The 17,952-nt window shown below is 40.3% G+C and overlaps 1 protein-coding gene across 4 annotated transcripts in view; it reads right to left on the bottom strand.

Moving 5' to 3' along the window:
* LOC121523091 (WD repeat, SAM and U-box domain-containing protein 1-like) overlaps nucleotides 1-17,952 on the bottom strand; it is a 40,871-nt gene that overhangs the window by 11,484 nt on the left and 11,435 nt on the right. For all 4 annotated transcript variants that reach the window (XM_041807852.1, XM_041807853.1, XM_041807850.1 and 1 more), the window contains exons 6-12: nucleotides 16,210-16,243; nucleotides 16,080-16,120; nucleotides 15,606-15,712; nucleotides 15,048-15,077; nucleotides 10,423-10,599; nucleotides 337-471; nucleotides 40-226 (exon numbers count right to left, since the gene is read on the bottom strand). In XM_041807852.1, coding sequence (XP_041663786.1) covers nucleotides 75-226; nucleotides 337-471; nucleotides 10,423-10,599; nucleotides 15,048-15,077; nucleotides 15,606-15,712; nucleotides 16,080-16,120; nucleotides 16,210-16,243 — 676 coding nt within the window. In that variant the 3' untranslated portion in view covers nucleotides 40-74. The remainder of the gene's footprint in view (nucleotides 1-39; nucleotides 227-336; nucleotides 472-10,422; nucleotides 10,600-15,047; nucleotides 15,078-15,605; nucleotides 15,713-16,079; nucleotides 16,121-16,209; nucleotides 16,244-17,952) is intronic.

Genomic DNA, 17,952 nt, shown 5'->3' with positions numbered 1-17,952 from the left:
TGTAATCAGATGAAAATTAACAGTAAAATGATGAAGTACCCGTTGAGGTTGATTCTTCTAAATTAAGCTGCTGTCTACTGGCTCGACTTCCATCGTGTGATTGCCATCTTCAGAGATCTGTTGGGGGTGAGCATCGAGGTCTGCAGGGGCAGGTTCGTCATGGGGCTGGTTTTATTCTTGCCCCTGATCCAGCTTTCAATCGACTCTCTCTCATAGGAATACCCATCTGTGGAACAGACCCACATTTATCCCTCATATACCACAGATAGCATCTTGACAATAATCGTGCCCTCACATTAAGACTGAAGGGATTTTTCCACAGTTTTGTTGTCTAACCTGCAGCAATGACCGGATCCTTCATCAACTCTCTGGTGATTGGACACAGAAACTCATCTGGGGCCTCTGACCCGTTCTGCTCTGCCTTCAGGGCTTCAATCTTCCTGAGGAGACGACCGCGAAGACCCACAGACTCTGAGAGACAAACACATTACTCAGCATGAATTTAGAAATCACAAGCAGGTCAAGCCCTTGTGAGACTTGTGATGTGTGAAGCAAATACTGATGATAAATTAGTTGTTAAATGTGGAAATGATTTCATATTCATTTGTCTCTGCTAAGAAGCAAACACCAACATTTCTCTTTTCCTGTTTAGTCCCAGATTACACTCATGGAGGAATAAAACTGAATATTCCCTTTATAAATAAGTGCTGCAGGCATAATGACAATCATTGTGTGTAAAAAATGGTCAGATTTATGAAAATAACTTTGGCCCAGTATAAATCTTTAAAAAGACAGTATGACAAGCAGAGACCAGTGCTGCTCAGCTCAGCTGTTTAATTTTGTTTCGAGGACTGCTCAATTAAAAACGACATTCCATATGGTGAATTTTCTAAACTGTAAACTATGTTTTGGTTTCATGGATGAGTATCTTATAACGACAGAGAAAAGCTGTAAAAAGTGCCCTTCCTTTGTCATGCTGCATGCTTCTTGCAAACATGCTGAGATCACATGTAGTAGCATGAACCAGGAAGGGCCCTTTTAACAGCTTTTCTCCCTCATCTATGAAACCAAAACATTTGTTAACGGTTAAAGTGGGGGTATTATGCCTTTTTCAAGGCTTTACACCATCTCTCTGATACCCATGTAGTAGCTTAACATGGTTTACAGCTCCAAAAACTCCTCATGTTTCTCACACTGACGTCCTGAAAAACCCTTATTTTAACCTCCGTCTGAAACACTTTGTTTTAACTGTCTTTTAACCCCCCCCCCCCGGACCTGCTTTCCTCTGATTGGCTGATTTTCTGGAGGCTGGCCGGCGCAGGACTCAATGTTTTGTGCCCACCCCCTCCAATGTGGCTATATTGCAATGCTAGTACTTGTAAACTTTGAATGAACCGGTCCAACTGAGTAATATATGGTGAATTTTGATATACGTCGGTACGTATTAGACCCAGAGTCTGACCCTGACAGTTTGGAGAGATAAGGGGAAGAAAACCAGCAGCAGCGAAGGATAGAGAAGGACATATCTGTTTGGTAAGTGTTTAATTACTGTGTTACTAAATGGCTTTGATAATGGTGGACTTATCCCGCGCCGCATTTAGCGGTGTATTTATTAATCTCTGTTCATCTTGTGGGGGCGGTCTGTTCTGCTCTGCTGGCAGCACGGACAACCAGTCAGGAGATCCCATTGCGATGACCTCATCAGTTCGCTCCATCGAAATCTCGTCTCGGGAGGATCTCGGAGAGATTCCCAACGAACCGTTTTCATCAGTTTACACTCTAATTCCAAGATTACTGCCACATACGTTTATCTCGCAGTTTGAAAATTTGCATACGTGAAGTATGGACACCCAACATTGTGACTTTATATTTATGTTTTAAAAATCGGAAAAGTATAATACCCCTTCTTTAAATAAACAGACCTTTTGGAGTGGTGTTTTTATTGAATAGAAGTCTCAATTCAAAACAAAAAGTGAGCAGAGCTAAGCAGTGGGCCTCGTCTCTACCTGATATGGAAAAGCCAAGTAGGGGAGGTGAAGTTCCGCATAACAGAGGTGACCTTGGAGATCTGAATTTGCAACAGATTGCTGGGAGTCTCTCAAGTTCTATCTAACATTACCATGGCAACAATTAAATAGTCATGTCTGTCCAGCCTGGTCATGACAGCCCATGTGACAAAACGCGTCCCATAATGTCTCTCATCTTTTTTTTTTTTTTTTTTTTTACTGGTTTAAGACAAGTTTATATCGGTCTCAGAGGTCCCCAAAATATGCCTGTGAAGTTTGTTGTTGAAAAAACACTCCAGTATTGGAGAATGAGCTGTTTCTGTGGCTTTAAATGTCACTAAGCTGTCTGGCTCAAATTTTTCCATTGACAGCAATATATAAGGACGGTGGGGCTAATTTTTTTGTTCCTCGCCCTGAGGATATTTGAAAGTAATAAAACCAATCCAATGAAGATTAACATATGCAAATGGATGGGGCTCTCCTGAGGAGGGCGGAACTTTCTGGGGGCAGGGCCAACTCCCCACATGACATCATAAGGAGAAAATCTGAGAACAGCTTGTTCAGCACACATTTTCTGAAAGCTGGAGAAAGAGGGGGAGGGGGGTGGATTTTTCTGGTATTTGAGGGGATTGTGAACAGGCCAGGGGCACATATTGTTGCTAGGGAAGGCTGAAAAGGTGTATTATGCATAATATGTGACCTTTAATTAACAAACATTTCAGTGCAAAAATTCTGCACATTGCATCTTCAACAATCTACTGACAATACTGCAATTACTAAGAAAAGTAGTTCAGAGAAAGGTGATTAAAAGTGGTTTATAATATTAGACATGAATGCCTTCTGCCAAAAATAGAAAAAATATCCTTTAAAATATTCAACATCATAAGATTTTTACTGCAGCAGAAGAAAAATAAGCCTGTTCAATCCTTCACACATTAGTAGTGATAAGAAATGAAAAAAGAGGGAGAAATCTATCAAAGTTGACACCATGGCGGCTGTGGTTTCTTGTTTGCATGATGTCAGCATTTTGACAGTTCTGCACTCAGTTTTAAATGAAAACACATGTAGCATTGGTGGTCTTCTGTCACACTCACAAATAGTTTGGATCCTTTGGGAAAAATGACGGTGCTTAATCGTAACCTCCTCTAACGATGAGAGATGCTGAACCCATTAAATCCTCTGATTCATCCAATAAACGACTCTCTGATAGAAAAAACTGCTCTTAACAGCTCTATAGGGTTTAAGATTTCCATAAGTAGTTCCCACATTTTTCACAGGGGCACGAGCCATTACCAGTATAGCGTCCACTTTACATTTAGATTGATCATTTGATGAGACGCTACAATAAAACTGCAGAATTGGGCTGTCTCTGCAGAGATACACTGAATTATATCCGAGAGGAACTTTTTTTCTCTCCCTTTACTCAAAGATTCATGAATATTTCATCAAGTAAAATGTGCCGGAATCTAATTTGCTCCGTGAGTGTGTGTCTGTGTAAGAGCACACATTTACCCAAGTAGCATGCACGGAAATGATAGTTTGTTGGTTACAGAGTGCAGAAAGGACAGAAAATGTTGCAATCCTCTGCTTCCTCTGTCCTCATTCTGCGGTAATGATGAGAACTGCCCTCTATGCTAAACACGTGTTGGAGATGCTGCAACTAAACACAACATGTTTAGCATCACTGGGAAGCATGCAAAGAAAGTTCACTCTGATTTCAACGGCTGCCAAAATAAAAAGAGTGTGTTGACAGTGATTAACAGGCAGCGCTGTGCAGCGCTCTTTTACTTGATTGCATTATAAGATGAGCAGCTCTATGCTATAGCTGCATCTGTGTATCTTATCTCTATGTTAAGCTAGAAGTGTCATTATATTCAAATTGGGAAACACTAAGCACCTATAATGCTACCAAACAAAATCCCTGCATGTGTTAATTTCAACAGAATAGTCCGTTTTTGATCTGCTTAAATTACCGTCCACTGAGTGCACCTCATGCACATTTCTGACAAAGCGTACATGCACATTTTAAAGTAAAAAATTAAGATTAATGTGACAGGATGATAGTGAAGGGGTTTTAGTCGACCACTGAGAAGCGTGCATGTACACTAAAATTAAACATTGGCTTACAACTAATGAATAAATTAATGTTTAAAAGAGGTACAAGCTAGTACTCGATGTATCAAACCATGCCAAATAATCCAGACTTTTTATGAAAGTTAGCAAAGGTATTTTTCGAAATTTGCTTGCAAGTCAACAGGAAAAAACAAATTTATAGGAGCTTAATGCAGTGGATCTCCACCTTTTCAGCCTGTGACCACCAAAATAAAGGTGTCAGAGACCGGGGACACCCACTGTACCTGAAGGTGGCTGAACACAGCCATGAACATTCAAGAACAGTCATGTGGAAACAAGGCCGCCCATTAAGGGGGAAAAATGGCCCAGCCAAACTGAGGGCCAGCAAATCATGGTCCATTGTAAAGTTAAGCTGTGATATTTTATATATAGCCTGAATAATAACCACTCTTATCACAGAAACAAATATCTTTTTTATTAATTTGTGCAGTAAGTAGCCATCTTAAAAATGTTAATCCTTTTGTTTAAAACAGAATTAAAATATATTAAAAATAGCTAAAATGGCTTAATAATGGAAAAAAATGTGGGGAAATTTGAGTTTAAAAGTAGCAGAGATGAGTTAGAAATGCCAAATATTAGATAAAAGTGGCAAAAAATAGCCAAAAATGGCAAAAATGGGTTCAAATGGCAAAAAAAAAGGGCATATTAAGTGGTAAAAGGGGATTTAAAAAGTGGCTGAAATGGTGTTAAAGCAGCAAAAATAGGTGGAAATTTGGTGAAATTGGATGAAAAATCAATAAAAACTGGCAGAAAAGGGTTAGCTGAGGCAGAAATTGGATAAACTGGCAAAAATGGGCATATTAAATTGTGAAATGTGGCATATTGAAGATTGATGCAGAAGTGGCAAAAACTGGCAGAAAAAAGCGACAAAACATGGGTTTTAAGTGGCAAAAATGTGTTCAAGTTGGCAACATTGGTGTGAAAAAAGTGATGACAGCTTGAAAAGTGCTGCAACACTGGCAAAATTGGTGTAAAGTGGCAAAAGCGTAAATTAAAAAATACTCCTTGTTTTTTTAAGGCATCTGGAGACCCCGTCTCAGTGTCATGGGACCACCAAGGGGGTCTCAACCCCAACGTTGAGGACCACTGGCTTAAGGAATGCCTGAATATTTTGGGAAATACGAATTAAAAGACATCCGGCTGAGAAGATGGATGCAGCTTTCATGTTTGTAAAGTAAAAAGCTCGGCAGAAAGACTAGACCAGGGATGTCCAAATTTTTCCATTCACAGCAATATGTAAGGACAGTGGGACCAATTTTTTTGTTCCTCACCTTGAGGATATTTAAAATAATAAAACCAATCCAATGAAGATTAATATATGCAAAGTTACTAGATAACAGCTGAAAAGGAAAATAGACAATCATTTTCAGGATTTTGGGGATGCAAATCAGATTTTGGGGGCCCTGTTCAGCCCTGGCTACCTCTGGCTCCGCCCTAAAATCTAACTGGTATTTGCTACTGTAATCCATCAGGAAGTTATAAATGAAGATATTGTGATTATATTGGTTGAAAATGTGTTCACTATTTACAGTGTTGTCCCAATTTAGTTAGAAAAAAAGTCTAAATAAATTTTGGCAAAATGTTTGTTTACAGAGTTGGACATTGAGCTGTTACTACTGAGTTCAATACAGTAAAGCGTGATGTTAATGTTCAATGTGGGCCATTTTTCATTTCATATCAAGAATTTGCTGAGGGCTAATCAAAAACGGACTGCGGGCCGCATTTGGCCCCCAGGCCATAGTTTGGATATCCCTTGAGCAGACATGAATAAACGGATAGCCTAAGGGTGCAGATGACCTAGCAGTTTGGCCATGTCATTTTCATAGAGACTGACGCAGTCACCATATAAGCGGCCTAAGCTCGAGTCCTATGAGTGGCTCCTTTCCTGCATGTCATTCCAGTCTCTTTCTCCCTGATTTCCTTCTCCATCCTCCTCCAATCTAAATTACATTTAAAACCCAAAAGTAATTCTTAACTTAAGTTTATCTGAAGGCAACCTCAGAGCCCTTTGACAATCATTGTCTGGGAATGAAGGTGAATTTTTCAGCACTTACAGTGGAGCCAGAGGACAGCGTTCAACACCTAACATGCAAGATTTCCTTTTTGGTGTGGTATTTTTATTTACAATGTAAACCCTGTAATTTCTTAGTCCATCTTATCCTTGGAGTAATGCTGATAACCTGATTAATACAGAAGAAAATAAGCCACAGCAGCTTTACTCACATTTTCTTCTGCAGAATGAGCCCTAAAAGAGAAACGAGCTTCATTGTGATTTCCCCCAATTAAAGGGAATAAAGTTTGCCAAAGTAACGAAATCATAATACAGATTTGTAAAAAAAATAAAAAGTCAAGCTTTTCCTGGTCTTTCCTTCTGCAGAAAAAAAGAATACAACTTTCAAATTACAGATGAGCACAGAGTTATTGCCACCCCTATTACAAGTGCTGTTAAACAGATCAAGGATTTTTAACAAATCTTGTCCAAACATCCTGGTTTAATTTTGGATGATTCTCACAGCTGTATTTATTCAAGTTTCTGTTCAAAAACTAAAATTTCATTTTCTTGATGTTACATGTAAACACATTAAGACATTTTATTAAACATATCATCGCACTATCATTCTATCCTACTGTTCTTGAACACATCATAAATTTAACCATTGGCTCCTTAAGTGAGCTAATTAAAATCTACTCTGCTGATTTTAACATTGAATAACTGCTGATATCTACAGTGTCTTGTTTTAATATATTCATAATGCCAGTGTGGTTTGAGCTCATGAATTGATTAGCCTTTGGCTAAAGTGCTCTTTAGGCCTGTTGTCTCTGTGTGTCTGAAAAAATAACCACAGTGAAGGAGAGACACAGTGATGCCTCTTCCTCCCTGACCGTTTTTTCCTCGTTCACCTCAGTTAACAGACCTACGCAGCATGCTGTCTGGACCTATTTACCCTCATTTTAAAGCATGGTTGGTAAAACCAAGTCTAAGATATGCTTAAAGACCCTGTAAAGGGAAAATAAATCTGTATTTAGGTTTGTTGTATGACAGGTCACTGTGTTATGAACCACCACGCAAATTATAGTCAAATAAAGCATCTCTAAATTTATAAAATTAAGCTTCAAAAATCATGAAAAATGAGTCAGTAAAATCTGCTCCAGGATGGTGTGGGCGTGTCTGTTGAATAAGCTGAAGCCACACCCACTCATGAGAAAAACAATCCTCTCAGATTTAAAAATGCTATAATCTTATTGGAGGAAAGCACTCATTCTGTGCCCACTCCTTGACCTTACGTTGACCTTATGATCAGAGCACAACGGCCTGGCTCTGTGCCAGAGCAGAAACAAAGTGTTTCTGGCTCAAATCTCTGTTATGATGCTCTAAATGATCCATCTACCACTGTGGCTGATAGATTTGGAAAATTTACCTCACAATTAACAAAAAAACAGCATTTAACTGACTGTTAACTTTCAATGAAGGCAGTGACATCAGCTAACAACCGACTGGACTGAGATGAACTGCCTTGTAGTGAAAGAGGGGCGGGGTCATTCCCCACTGTGGGCTCATGACATCACCAGTCCATATATTTGCCCCGCCTAAATTAAACCCAGCCAGGAAAGAGGTGAAAAACTTTCTAACAGTCTAAACTTAAAATTCAGTCCCATGTAGATCTCAGTGTTTTCACATGTTTGCAGCAACCTTATTCCAACATATCTAGGGTGTTAAGATATGTTTGAGTTTCACTTTACAGGGTCTTTAATGATAGGATAATGGCCAATGATGGATAAATGGCCAGTTAATGACTGATGAGGCAAATAGCTAATTATTTCAAGGATTTTTGGGTGGCCAGTGAGATTTCAGGTGGTCCCTGGTCAGGATGAGAATGCCACTAATAAGCCCATCTCCACATTTGGACACAAAACAAGAAAAACTGCTGAATTTCATAGGAATGTTGGTGCTTGAAGATGATAAGGATGATATACTTTTGAAATCAGACCTTCCCAATGCCATTTTTGCTGCTGTGCAATCCATCAGGCTATTCTAAATCCAGATATCCTTATGATTTGATTGTCAATAGTTTTCCTATTTATAGTGTTATCTCAATTTAGCCACAAAAAAAAAAAATCAAGAAATTCTTCTTGTCAAAATGTTTGTTTACAGAATTAACATGGTAGCACCACTCCATGCTGAAACTACGCACAATACAGTCAATTCGGGACATATTTAATTTTTGTTTTTAGAATCTGCTGTGGGCAAATCATAAAAGGACTGTGGGCCACATTTGGCCCCTAAGCCATAATTTGGACACATCAGCTGTAGGGGGAATTTTAGCATTGTTGTCATCAATACCTGTAACAGTAACTCTAACAGAAATCACATGAGTACAGGCAGGGGCACACTGATAGTGTCTGGGTCAGTAATTATTTCAGGACAACATACAAAACAACAGACAAAATAATTAATAATGCTCAAAAGCTTGGTATGTTGTTTATAAATTCACTTCGACTACCAGGAGGAACCTGTCCCTGATTAACCCTTTACCTACTGACCCGATGCCGGCACTTTGTTTTATATGTCAGGACTATTATTACCATAACTCTGTCAAAGTTTGTCCGATCAGAAAAATTCCCACGGCGTTGGAAAGCTGAGAATTGTGGGCATGCGCACATATATGGTTCATTATGTTACTCGCAACCATATGATGTGGGCATTCATAGCAAAACACCATAGCAAAATACCAGAAGTATCACGAGACTGCTACACGGATTCTCAACACTGTAACTCCTCGAAAGTTTGCTCAATCTAAAAAATTCCAATGCTGACAGAGAGCTGAGAATCTGTGCTTTCCGGCAATATATAATGTGTGGTATATATATTACGGTAATGTCGAACAGCACTGTGAAAACGGCGGCTTTGGCAGAAAAGGAGAGCGAGCGAGAGTGAGGTTTTGTTTTCAAAAAATAGCGTTAGATAGTGGCATTTGTGCGTGTCTGTCATGCGCAATAACAATATATTACTTGAGAATGTTGAGAATGCATTTTTCCACCTTTATTTGCACTAATTTTCACCTATGTATATAGTTAACTTTTGCACTGTGTTTTGCACACCCAGAGTCCTAGACTCAAAAAATGACTGGTGATTGTTCTAAACATGTATAGGTTCACATTTCAAATGTCAAATCAAAACTTCATGAGCAATAACAACATTTCTTCTCATAAAAGCCATGAAAAACAAATCTGTTTTTGTGTTTTTCTTCTTTTAAACTGCTAACAAAAGTCAAGTTCAAGGACTCCTGGGAAAAGAGACCAAAGCTCTCAGACTTAGGGCATTTCCTGACTATTTTATAGCCATAATAACAAAATATGTCCAAATCGCCATTTTTTAGACTCAGTAGGTAAAGGGTTAAAGTGATTTCAAGACAACAAGTAATATTTCTAAATATTTTTTTATTCCAATGACTAATCAGTTGTTTGGTGCATGGGTGTTAATTCAGTTGACCAAGTTTTTCTTTGGATGTATACAAGTCACCATTGATGACTTTTGCATTTTGATAGTATACCTTCTATTTTAACTGCAGTTCTGACATAAGCATACCATTTCATAACATAACTTACATAATGAGCATCAATCCCATTATATAAGATATGTTAGCCTCCGTTCCTGTAATGGGCATTGTAGGTACAAAAGGAAGTCAACCTGTTTGCCACTGCAGGTTTAAGGAGGAACTTGGCTTTACTTTTTAAACCAAAAGTTACTTCCATTTCTTATATTGAGTCCAGCATGTTTAGGAAATTGTAAATATTTTCTTTAAAGCATGCCTGACTTGGTGGGAACAGAGTTAAACGTTATTCATTCCTGCACTTTGGCATCCATCTTCAGGGAGAAGTGTTTTGTTGCTCTTTAGTTTTCTGGCCACAGATCGTCCTGTGACTTTCCCCTCTGAAACCTTGGCCAGCCCTGAACACACTAATCTTATTTTCAGAGGGATTATCATTGTTTGTGACGTAAAGGTCATTCTGTGGGGTTCTGTCCTCACAGCGTGATTTATGATTGTATAAGCAGATAGAAACAGTGCAGCCTCACATCCCTAAATCAGATCACTATTTGGGGAGAGCTGTTTGGAGGGGAAAAACAAATCAGAGCATCGATAAAAAGCGGCTTATATTATGCTATCCCATTCAATCTGCTCATGTTTCAGGATCAAACAGCAATTTTGCACGAAAACACTAAAACGAGTGCATGTGTCTTGTGCATTTATGTCCATGACTTTGTTTTGTATTCCATCCTCACCGATTCCCAGCTCTGCAGCGGTCTCCTTGTTCAGCTTGTTGAGCTCTGCTCCGTCAATGTTGTTGACTTTAAAGATGCTGTTGAGCTCCTTTAGCCCTTCCTCGCACAGCCAAGTCTGCACATCCTCCTCCGACCAATCAGCGAGCAGCAGCCTGGAGTGACCCGGCAACTTCCTTCCTGCAAAACACACAACAGGAAGGGAGGAAGTGTTCTGCTGCTATACCCCCCAACCCCCTACATCTGCAGCAGCAAAACTGATCTGAAGCAAACTATTCTAAACACTCGCTCTGCACTGATACAGGAGTGACAAATACCACACATACGGATCCCTGACCTCGCTTACACACACATGATGTACAAAAAAAAACACCATTAAACCCAGGGTTGTGTTACTGCCAGCATGTAGCTAATCAACCTTCACATGACACCATGCAAGTGAGCTGCCATCATTTATCACACAAGGCTGAGATAAACCGGCCCCATTAATGACACCTCTCAGCAGCCGCATGGTTCCCATCATTAAGAACATGAAGAATAACCTTTAAGACCGGGAAGTGTTGCTCATTACCACCCGAACCACATGTTGGGTTTTCCCTCACCTCTCTCTTCCAGTGCAAGCCCTGAAATAAATCAAAATCCATGCACAGTTCCCCTACACATCTGTATATCAGAATGTGATTTGGCCAGAAACTGGTCTGCGCCTGACAAGCTAATGTTTAGCAGGTAGTGTGTGGCAGAGTAGCATGCTAACATTAAGAAGTGCATTAAAACTGCAGCTGCGGCTGTTAAAGCTCCTGTGGGGAGTTTGTAGCTGATTTTGAACCTATCTGAAATACACTGCTTCCTCTGTTTGAGTTGCAAGAGAAAACTTGGCTATCATAAACAAAATTGGTTATTTCTGTATTATTTTAATGCCTGGAACCACTCAAGTCCAATAATCAGTATTCCTGGCTACCATTACACCATGCTGACAAAAAAACTCGTCCAGCAACTCAGAGAAAAGCTTATTGAAAAACACAAGTCAGAGGATGGATATAAAAGAAATTCAAAGGCACTGAACATCCCCCAGAGTTCAGTAAACCCATCATGAAGAAATGAAGGAATATGGCACTTGTGTAAACCTTCCTAAATCAGGCCATCCCCACAAACTGAGTGAGCGTACAAGAAGGAGACTAGTGAGAGAGGCCAACAAGACACCTATGACTACTCTGAAGGAGTTCCAAGCTTCAGCAGCTGAGATGGGAGAGACTCCAGACAACAACTGTTGGCCGGGTTCTTCACCAGTCAGAGCTTTATGGGAGAGTGGCAAAGAGAAAGACACTGTTGAAAAAAAAACTCAGATTCAATCTGGACTAGAGTTCACCAAAAGGCATGTGGGAGACTCCATGGTCAAGAGGAAGAAAGTTCTACCACAAACACACTATCCCCACTGTGAAACATGGTGGTGGCAGCATCATGCTGTGGGGATGGTTTAAGGACAATAAGGTAAATGTAGAAAAAAGGTGGGTGAGTGCTACATGGGGTCAAAGGTATCCAAAACTATGTCGCTAGGATCAAGTGCTCTTCAGGATAAGAGGACGAAGATATAATATGAAAAAGGGAGCGATGACTTGCCTGTTAACTTATCAAAAACAGTCCATAGTGATAGATGGCAGTCAGAACTGAGCATCCGAGGCACTCTGATGTAGTAAAAATCCCTTATTAAACAATAAATGCGTTGCAGCTGTGCAGCCCCTGAATATTAATATTTTCTCAATTTTCCTGCATACATCTGGAAACATACAGTTTGTTTATTATGTTTCCTTCAAAATAAAAGCCCACATATGAACTTTTAACCTGATTCCTTCTCTACCTATTTAGTAAAACCTTGAAAACTAACAATCAGACCCTGTCTGTCTATTTTGAAAGGCACAGGGGAAAAACATTGATCTTCAACATGTTAGTTAATCATCATCTCCCAAATCATTGATACATTTGTTGCCATTTTAAATCCATATTTTTATTTAAGATGGCTCCAAAATACTGCAGAACTGTCTGCTAAGCAAAATACTATGAAACAAAATCAGCAGTTATACTAAATTACTGCTTTGTTAATACTGTCAGAAAAATCCTAATTCTCCTAATGAAAGCAGCATAAAAGCAGGATGTTGCAATCCTGGTAATCCATCCTTTAGTTGCTAAAATATACACGTTTGATCGCCAGTGGTGGAGGTGTTACTGGACAGTAATGCTGCCAGTGCTTCCTGTGGTGCAGCTGTTATCATCATCAAGCTGTCAACATGGGGCCGTTTACCTTTTGAAAGAGCAAATATTTCTGGTTTTTTTTTTTTTTTAATAAATAATAAAAGGATGCACCTTAACCTGTCCCAAATCTCAGTAGCACTTAGTAGGAAGATCCATGCATGAGTTCAGCAGTGGAGTAACACCACCTCCTCAGTGCGGCCCCGGCTGACAGTGTGGAGACTCACAGTCTAGCAGGCTGAGTCATGGAAAAGCTGTGCCAAAAGCATGAAACCTCACAACACTTCACTGCAGGCTGGGAAAGCCAATACTGTAGTGTTTTAATTACATGGACAGATTCTTGGAGATCTCTCCATCAAGTCTGTTCATTTGTCCATGCAGCTGACCCTCAGTGTAGTCAAAAACACATCACTACAGACCTGGGATTGTGGTTTAGTTCTAGTGCAAGCCTGTAAACGATGGCTGCCAGAGAAGCTTGGATGTAGCTATAGCAGCAGTTTTACCAGAACTGGACAACAAAGAAGAGCAAGGAACCCTGCTGAAAACTTTTCCTGGTGAGAAAGATGTTTATGCTTGTCTCCTGACCAGCATCAGCATAAGTTTGTAATCACCAACTGACTCCACTGATAGTTAACAATGATAGTGGCTGCCTGTTGAGCTCACTACGTAGTTGACTCTCTGTGGCTGCACACACCAACAGCATCATCGCTCTGATTGGCCCATATTGAATGTGGCAGAGAACATTTGTCCAATCACCCTCCAAGATTGTTTCTAAAAAGTTCTGCTCTTTGCAAACACAGACTCTTAACTGTAGCTCAGATGGATGTCAAATACTGGCTGGGAGCATTCTGATCAAATGCTCAGAAGGACAGGAGGAAGTGAGAGAGTCTGGCAATGTTTGTGTCTCCAGCTGTTCCTCCCCTTACACCGTTGTTTCTTAGAGCCACCACTGTTGAAACAGCTGCATTAGAGCCAGCTGATGTGAAATGTCCTGATTATTCTTACCAAACAACTGGTCCACAAATTTAGATTGATAAAGACCAGACATTCTTTATCTTCATGAATGAGCCATGAACAACAAGAAAACACTAAAGTGTGTTAAACCTTAACACACACTTTAAATTTGCAAAGCTTTAGACATCTTCATTCCTGTCTTTTTTAGGTGACCTCTGAGGTCAGCCCTTTTCATGGCTCTGTACGTCTCTGACTGACAGAGAGTGACTATACTTTCAGAGCCATACATACAGAGTTGCCCTATGGGCTGGGTTTCGTCAGGGTTGCCAGGTCTGCAGTTTTCCAGCGGAATTGAGCTACTTTTACATACTCCCACGGTTAGATTTTTTGTCTGCGGGATGAGCGGACCCATTTTTAATGTCTTGTGTATGTGTATTTACTATCCAAAGCAGAACAAATGACTTTATTTACCTTCAAATACAACTAAATCAACCAGCAGAGAAGAAGGAGAACATAGATTATGGCACACAACCAAAGATTCGCTGTGCCACAGTGGCACATAGACCACGCCACACACAGAAGCAGCACACCAGCAATATATGTTTTGTTTTGTTTTGTTGACATAAAAGACGTTTTAGTTCTGCTCTCGCTCTGTTTCGGCATGGGTTTGCGATCGTTATGGTTGCGGTTTGTCGGTGTATCCAGGGGCTACTGCTGCGGAAGCTGTTAGCGTGGATGTAGCTGTAGGAAAGCAGCAGTTTAATTGGAATTGGCCTACATTTCTTTTTAAAACAAGCACAAAGAGTCTTGTCTTGGCATGGAAGTTGGTTTTGAACATCTCATGAGCGGCCTTGGCATCAATTTTACATGAAGCTCCGACATTAAGGTAGAGGTGGCCTGCACAGGACTCGCACATGCACACTACATCATTTGTCGTACATACTCAACAATATTTTTCATTTTTAACAGTTCAGTTCAAACTTGAACGTGGAGTCAACCACACTGGAAAGTGTTGGGAGACCAACACATTATCTGTTTGGACACTTCATGGGCTTTATTGACATTGAGAAAATATTTAATAATTCTAGTCTTATCCTTTAAGGCCAGACAGTAGCCATCCAATTTTGTTTTTATCCACTTTAGCCTCACTAAAGCGCAATTTTTGGGCTCCCATAACATGATATACAGCATACAGGCAGGGAGAAACACAAGATTAAAAAAGCTCTCACTCCACAGTAAAAGGACAAAAATGACTGCCACAATAGCTGAAAAAAGGTTGTTTTCATTATTTGTACACCTATACTTCACTCTGATACCTGCACCATTCACTCATACACATGAAGGACAAATAAAGCAGCAGTGTTTTAGTTCAAAAAGAACTGTGAATAAATGGGGATTTCTGTGGCAAACAGAGTGATGCATTTATTTACCTTGGCACACAGTCTGCTGTGATTCAGCTTCTGTGGAAAAGACATAAAAGAGCATCACTTTAATACGTGGAAAGAAGAAAGAAATAGGATTAAAGAAAAGAGGAAAACAAAAAGATAAAAGAGGTAAAAAAGCAAGGTCGTGGTTGGCTGAAATATGGTTGGTAAAATCAACCTGCTGTCTCGATGAAGCCTCAAGGCCTCCAGGTGTCTTACCATTACACCTTTATCATTTGTTATTCTGATCTTTTTCTTTAATGTTGGACGGAAACTTATTTTAAGGAGGATTCACCTCAATAACAACTACTCTCTGAGGCTCAGTGGTAGTTTCCGCGCTGCACCAATAAACATCAATCACAGTTCTTCCAATAGAATCTGAAGCCAGACAGCAATACAACTATAGTGGGACCTTCTCGTGCTGGATGGCTACCAAAAACACTCTTTTGGGAGACTCCAAATGGCTTCTGGGCTTCGAACCACTGCTAATAGTCTGTGTTTAAAAAGAGGAATGATTGTGCATTTGTTCACGCCAAACTAAACATCGCTCTTTTAGGTATTTACCAGTCTCGATGGCTTCATCTCCTATTCTCCACACGTTTACGCTTCTGTCCATGGAGCCGGTTGCAATCCACGGCATGGTAGGAGACAGAGCAACAGCCGTCACGTACCTGCCAGGAGGGGCACAAATGTGAAAGGTGAGTATGACCGACTGAAAGCGGCACAGGCAGAGATCGCCGTTAAAAATCAGGCTGCCTTTGCCCTAAAAGAAAAGAAAAAATGCATTCTTAGATCATACAATATCTTAAATCCTTTCAAGCACTTCAAAGAGCTCTGCCTGTGGTTACCTGCGGTGCTATTTCAATGACTGTCTGGAAAGCAGAGTTGGATGCTGTTGCATCACTGAACCCTGTGCTTCTGGGAAAAACTAATCAAGCAAAAATCACACATTTTGATCTGGAACACTAGGGCTCCTTATGCCGCTGTTTGCCTGATAGCTGCAGAGATTGCATAGCGGCAGGAGGGCAGGTCATTTACCTGTCGTGCTGTTTCAGAGTGTGGAGCAGAGTTCCCAGGTTCTGTAAGCAAAGTACGAGCAAAAATGAATGAGGATGTTTCGAAGACACAGTAAACTGAGCAGAATACCTATAATTTGTGCTTTACTCACTGCATCATATACAGCAACACTTTTATCCACTGAGCTGTGAAAAAAGAGAGAAAATAAAGTCAGCTTTATTTCCAGATTTCCTATTTGTATTACAGAAAAAGAGAAAAAAATGGACTACTGTCAAACAAAAACAGACTCATTATTCAAATGTGACTAAGCGCTGCAAACAGAGCACAGCTTAACCTTCAGCATACTTGTATTAAAGCCAGGAACATCCATCCATTTTCTGTTCCACTTATTCCTTTAGGGGTCGCAGGGGGCTGGAGCCTATCCCAGCTGCATCCTGGACTGGTCACCAGTCAATCACAGGGCTGACATATACACCCCATTCCTAATTATTATGCAAATGCAATTACTGTCTGATTTTCCGAAATAGTTGAAGCAAATGAGAGTCAGTCTAATTTTCAAGTCAGCAACCATTAGAGCATAATTAAAAAATTTTTACACAAACCTCCCAATGCTAACTATTTTTTTTTTTAAAAAGAGTTTTAAAAACATTTTATAGGTTGTAAAGAACTGAAAGTGGTCATTTGTTGAATTTGCAGCATTAGGAGATCATATTTACTGAAATCAAAGCTATTTCAATCAAAAACATCTTAACAGACCAAGTTCCATGTTAACATAGGAGCCCTTCTTTGATATCACCTTCACAATTCTTGCATCCATTGAACTCGTGAGTTTTTGGAGACTTTCTGTTTGAATTTCTTTGCGAGATATCAGAATAGCCTCCCAGAGCTGCTGTTTTGATGTGAACTGCCTCCCACCCTCATAGATCTTTAGCTTGAGGATTCTCCAAAGGTTCTCAATAGGGTTGAGGTCAGGGGAGGATGGGGGTCACAACATGAGTTTCTCCCCTTTTATGCTCATAGCAGCCAATGACACAGAGGTATTCTCTGCAGCATGAGATGGTGCATTGTCATGAAGATATTTATGCTACATAATAAGGCATGGTTCTTCTTTTTGTACCATGGAAGAAAGTGGTCAGTCAGAAACTATATACTTTGCCGAGGTCATTTTCACACCTTCAGGGACCCTAAAGGGGTCTACCAGCTCTCTCCTCATGATTCCAGCCCAAACATGACTCCCCCACCTCTTTGCCGACATGGAGGCCATCCACCAACCATCCACTACTCCTCCATCTGGACCATCCAGGGTTGCATGGCACTCATCAGTAAACAAGACTGTTTGAAAATGAGTCTTCATGTATTTCTGGGCCCACTGCAACCATTTCTGCTTGTGAGCATTGGTTAGGGGTGGCTGAATAGTAGGTTTATGCATGACTGCAAGCCTCTGGAGGATCCTACACCTTGAGTTTGGTGGGGCTCCAGAGCCACCAGCAGCTTCAAATCCCTGTTTGCTGCTTTGTAATGACATTTTAGCAGCTGCTCTCTTAATCCGTTCAATTTGTCTAGCAGAAACCTTCCTCATTATGCCTTTATCTGCATGAACCCATCTGTGGTCTGAATCAGCCACAAATTTCTTCACAGTATGATGACCATGCTTAAGTTTTCCTGAAATATCTAATGTTTTCATACCTTGTCCAAGGCATTGCACTATTTGAAGCTTTTCAGCAGAGAGGTCCTTTTTCTTTCCCATATTGCTGAAACCTGTAGCCTGCTTAATAATGTGGAACGTCTTTCTTCAGTAGTTTTCCTTTAATTGGGCTCAGCTGGCAAACTAATGATCACAGGTGTCTGAGATTGATTTCAGTGATCCAAAGAGCCCCGAGACACAAGACCATCC

Source organism: Cheilinus undulatus, linkage group 15 (assembly GCF_018320785.1).
Source record: "Cheilinus undulatus linkage group 15, ASM1832078v1, whole genome shotgun sequence".
NCBI lineage: Eukaryota > Metazoa > Chordata > Actinopteri > Labriformes > Labridae > Cheilinus > Cheilinus undulatus.
The sequence above is the reverse complement of the archived record's forward strand: the minus strand, read 5'-3'. Positions and strand labels throughout refer to the sequence as shown.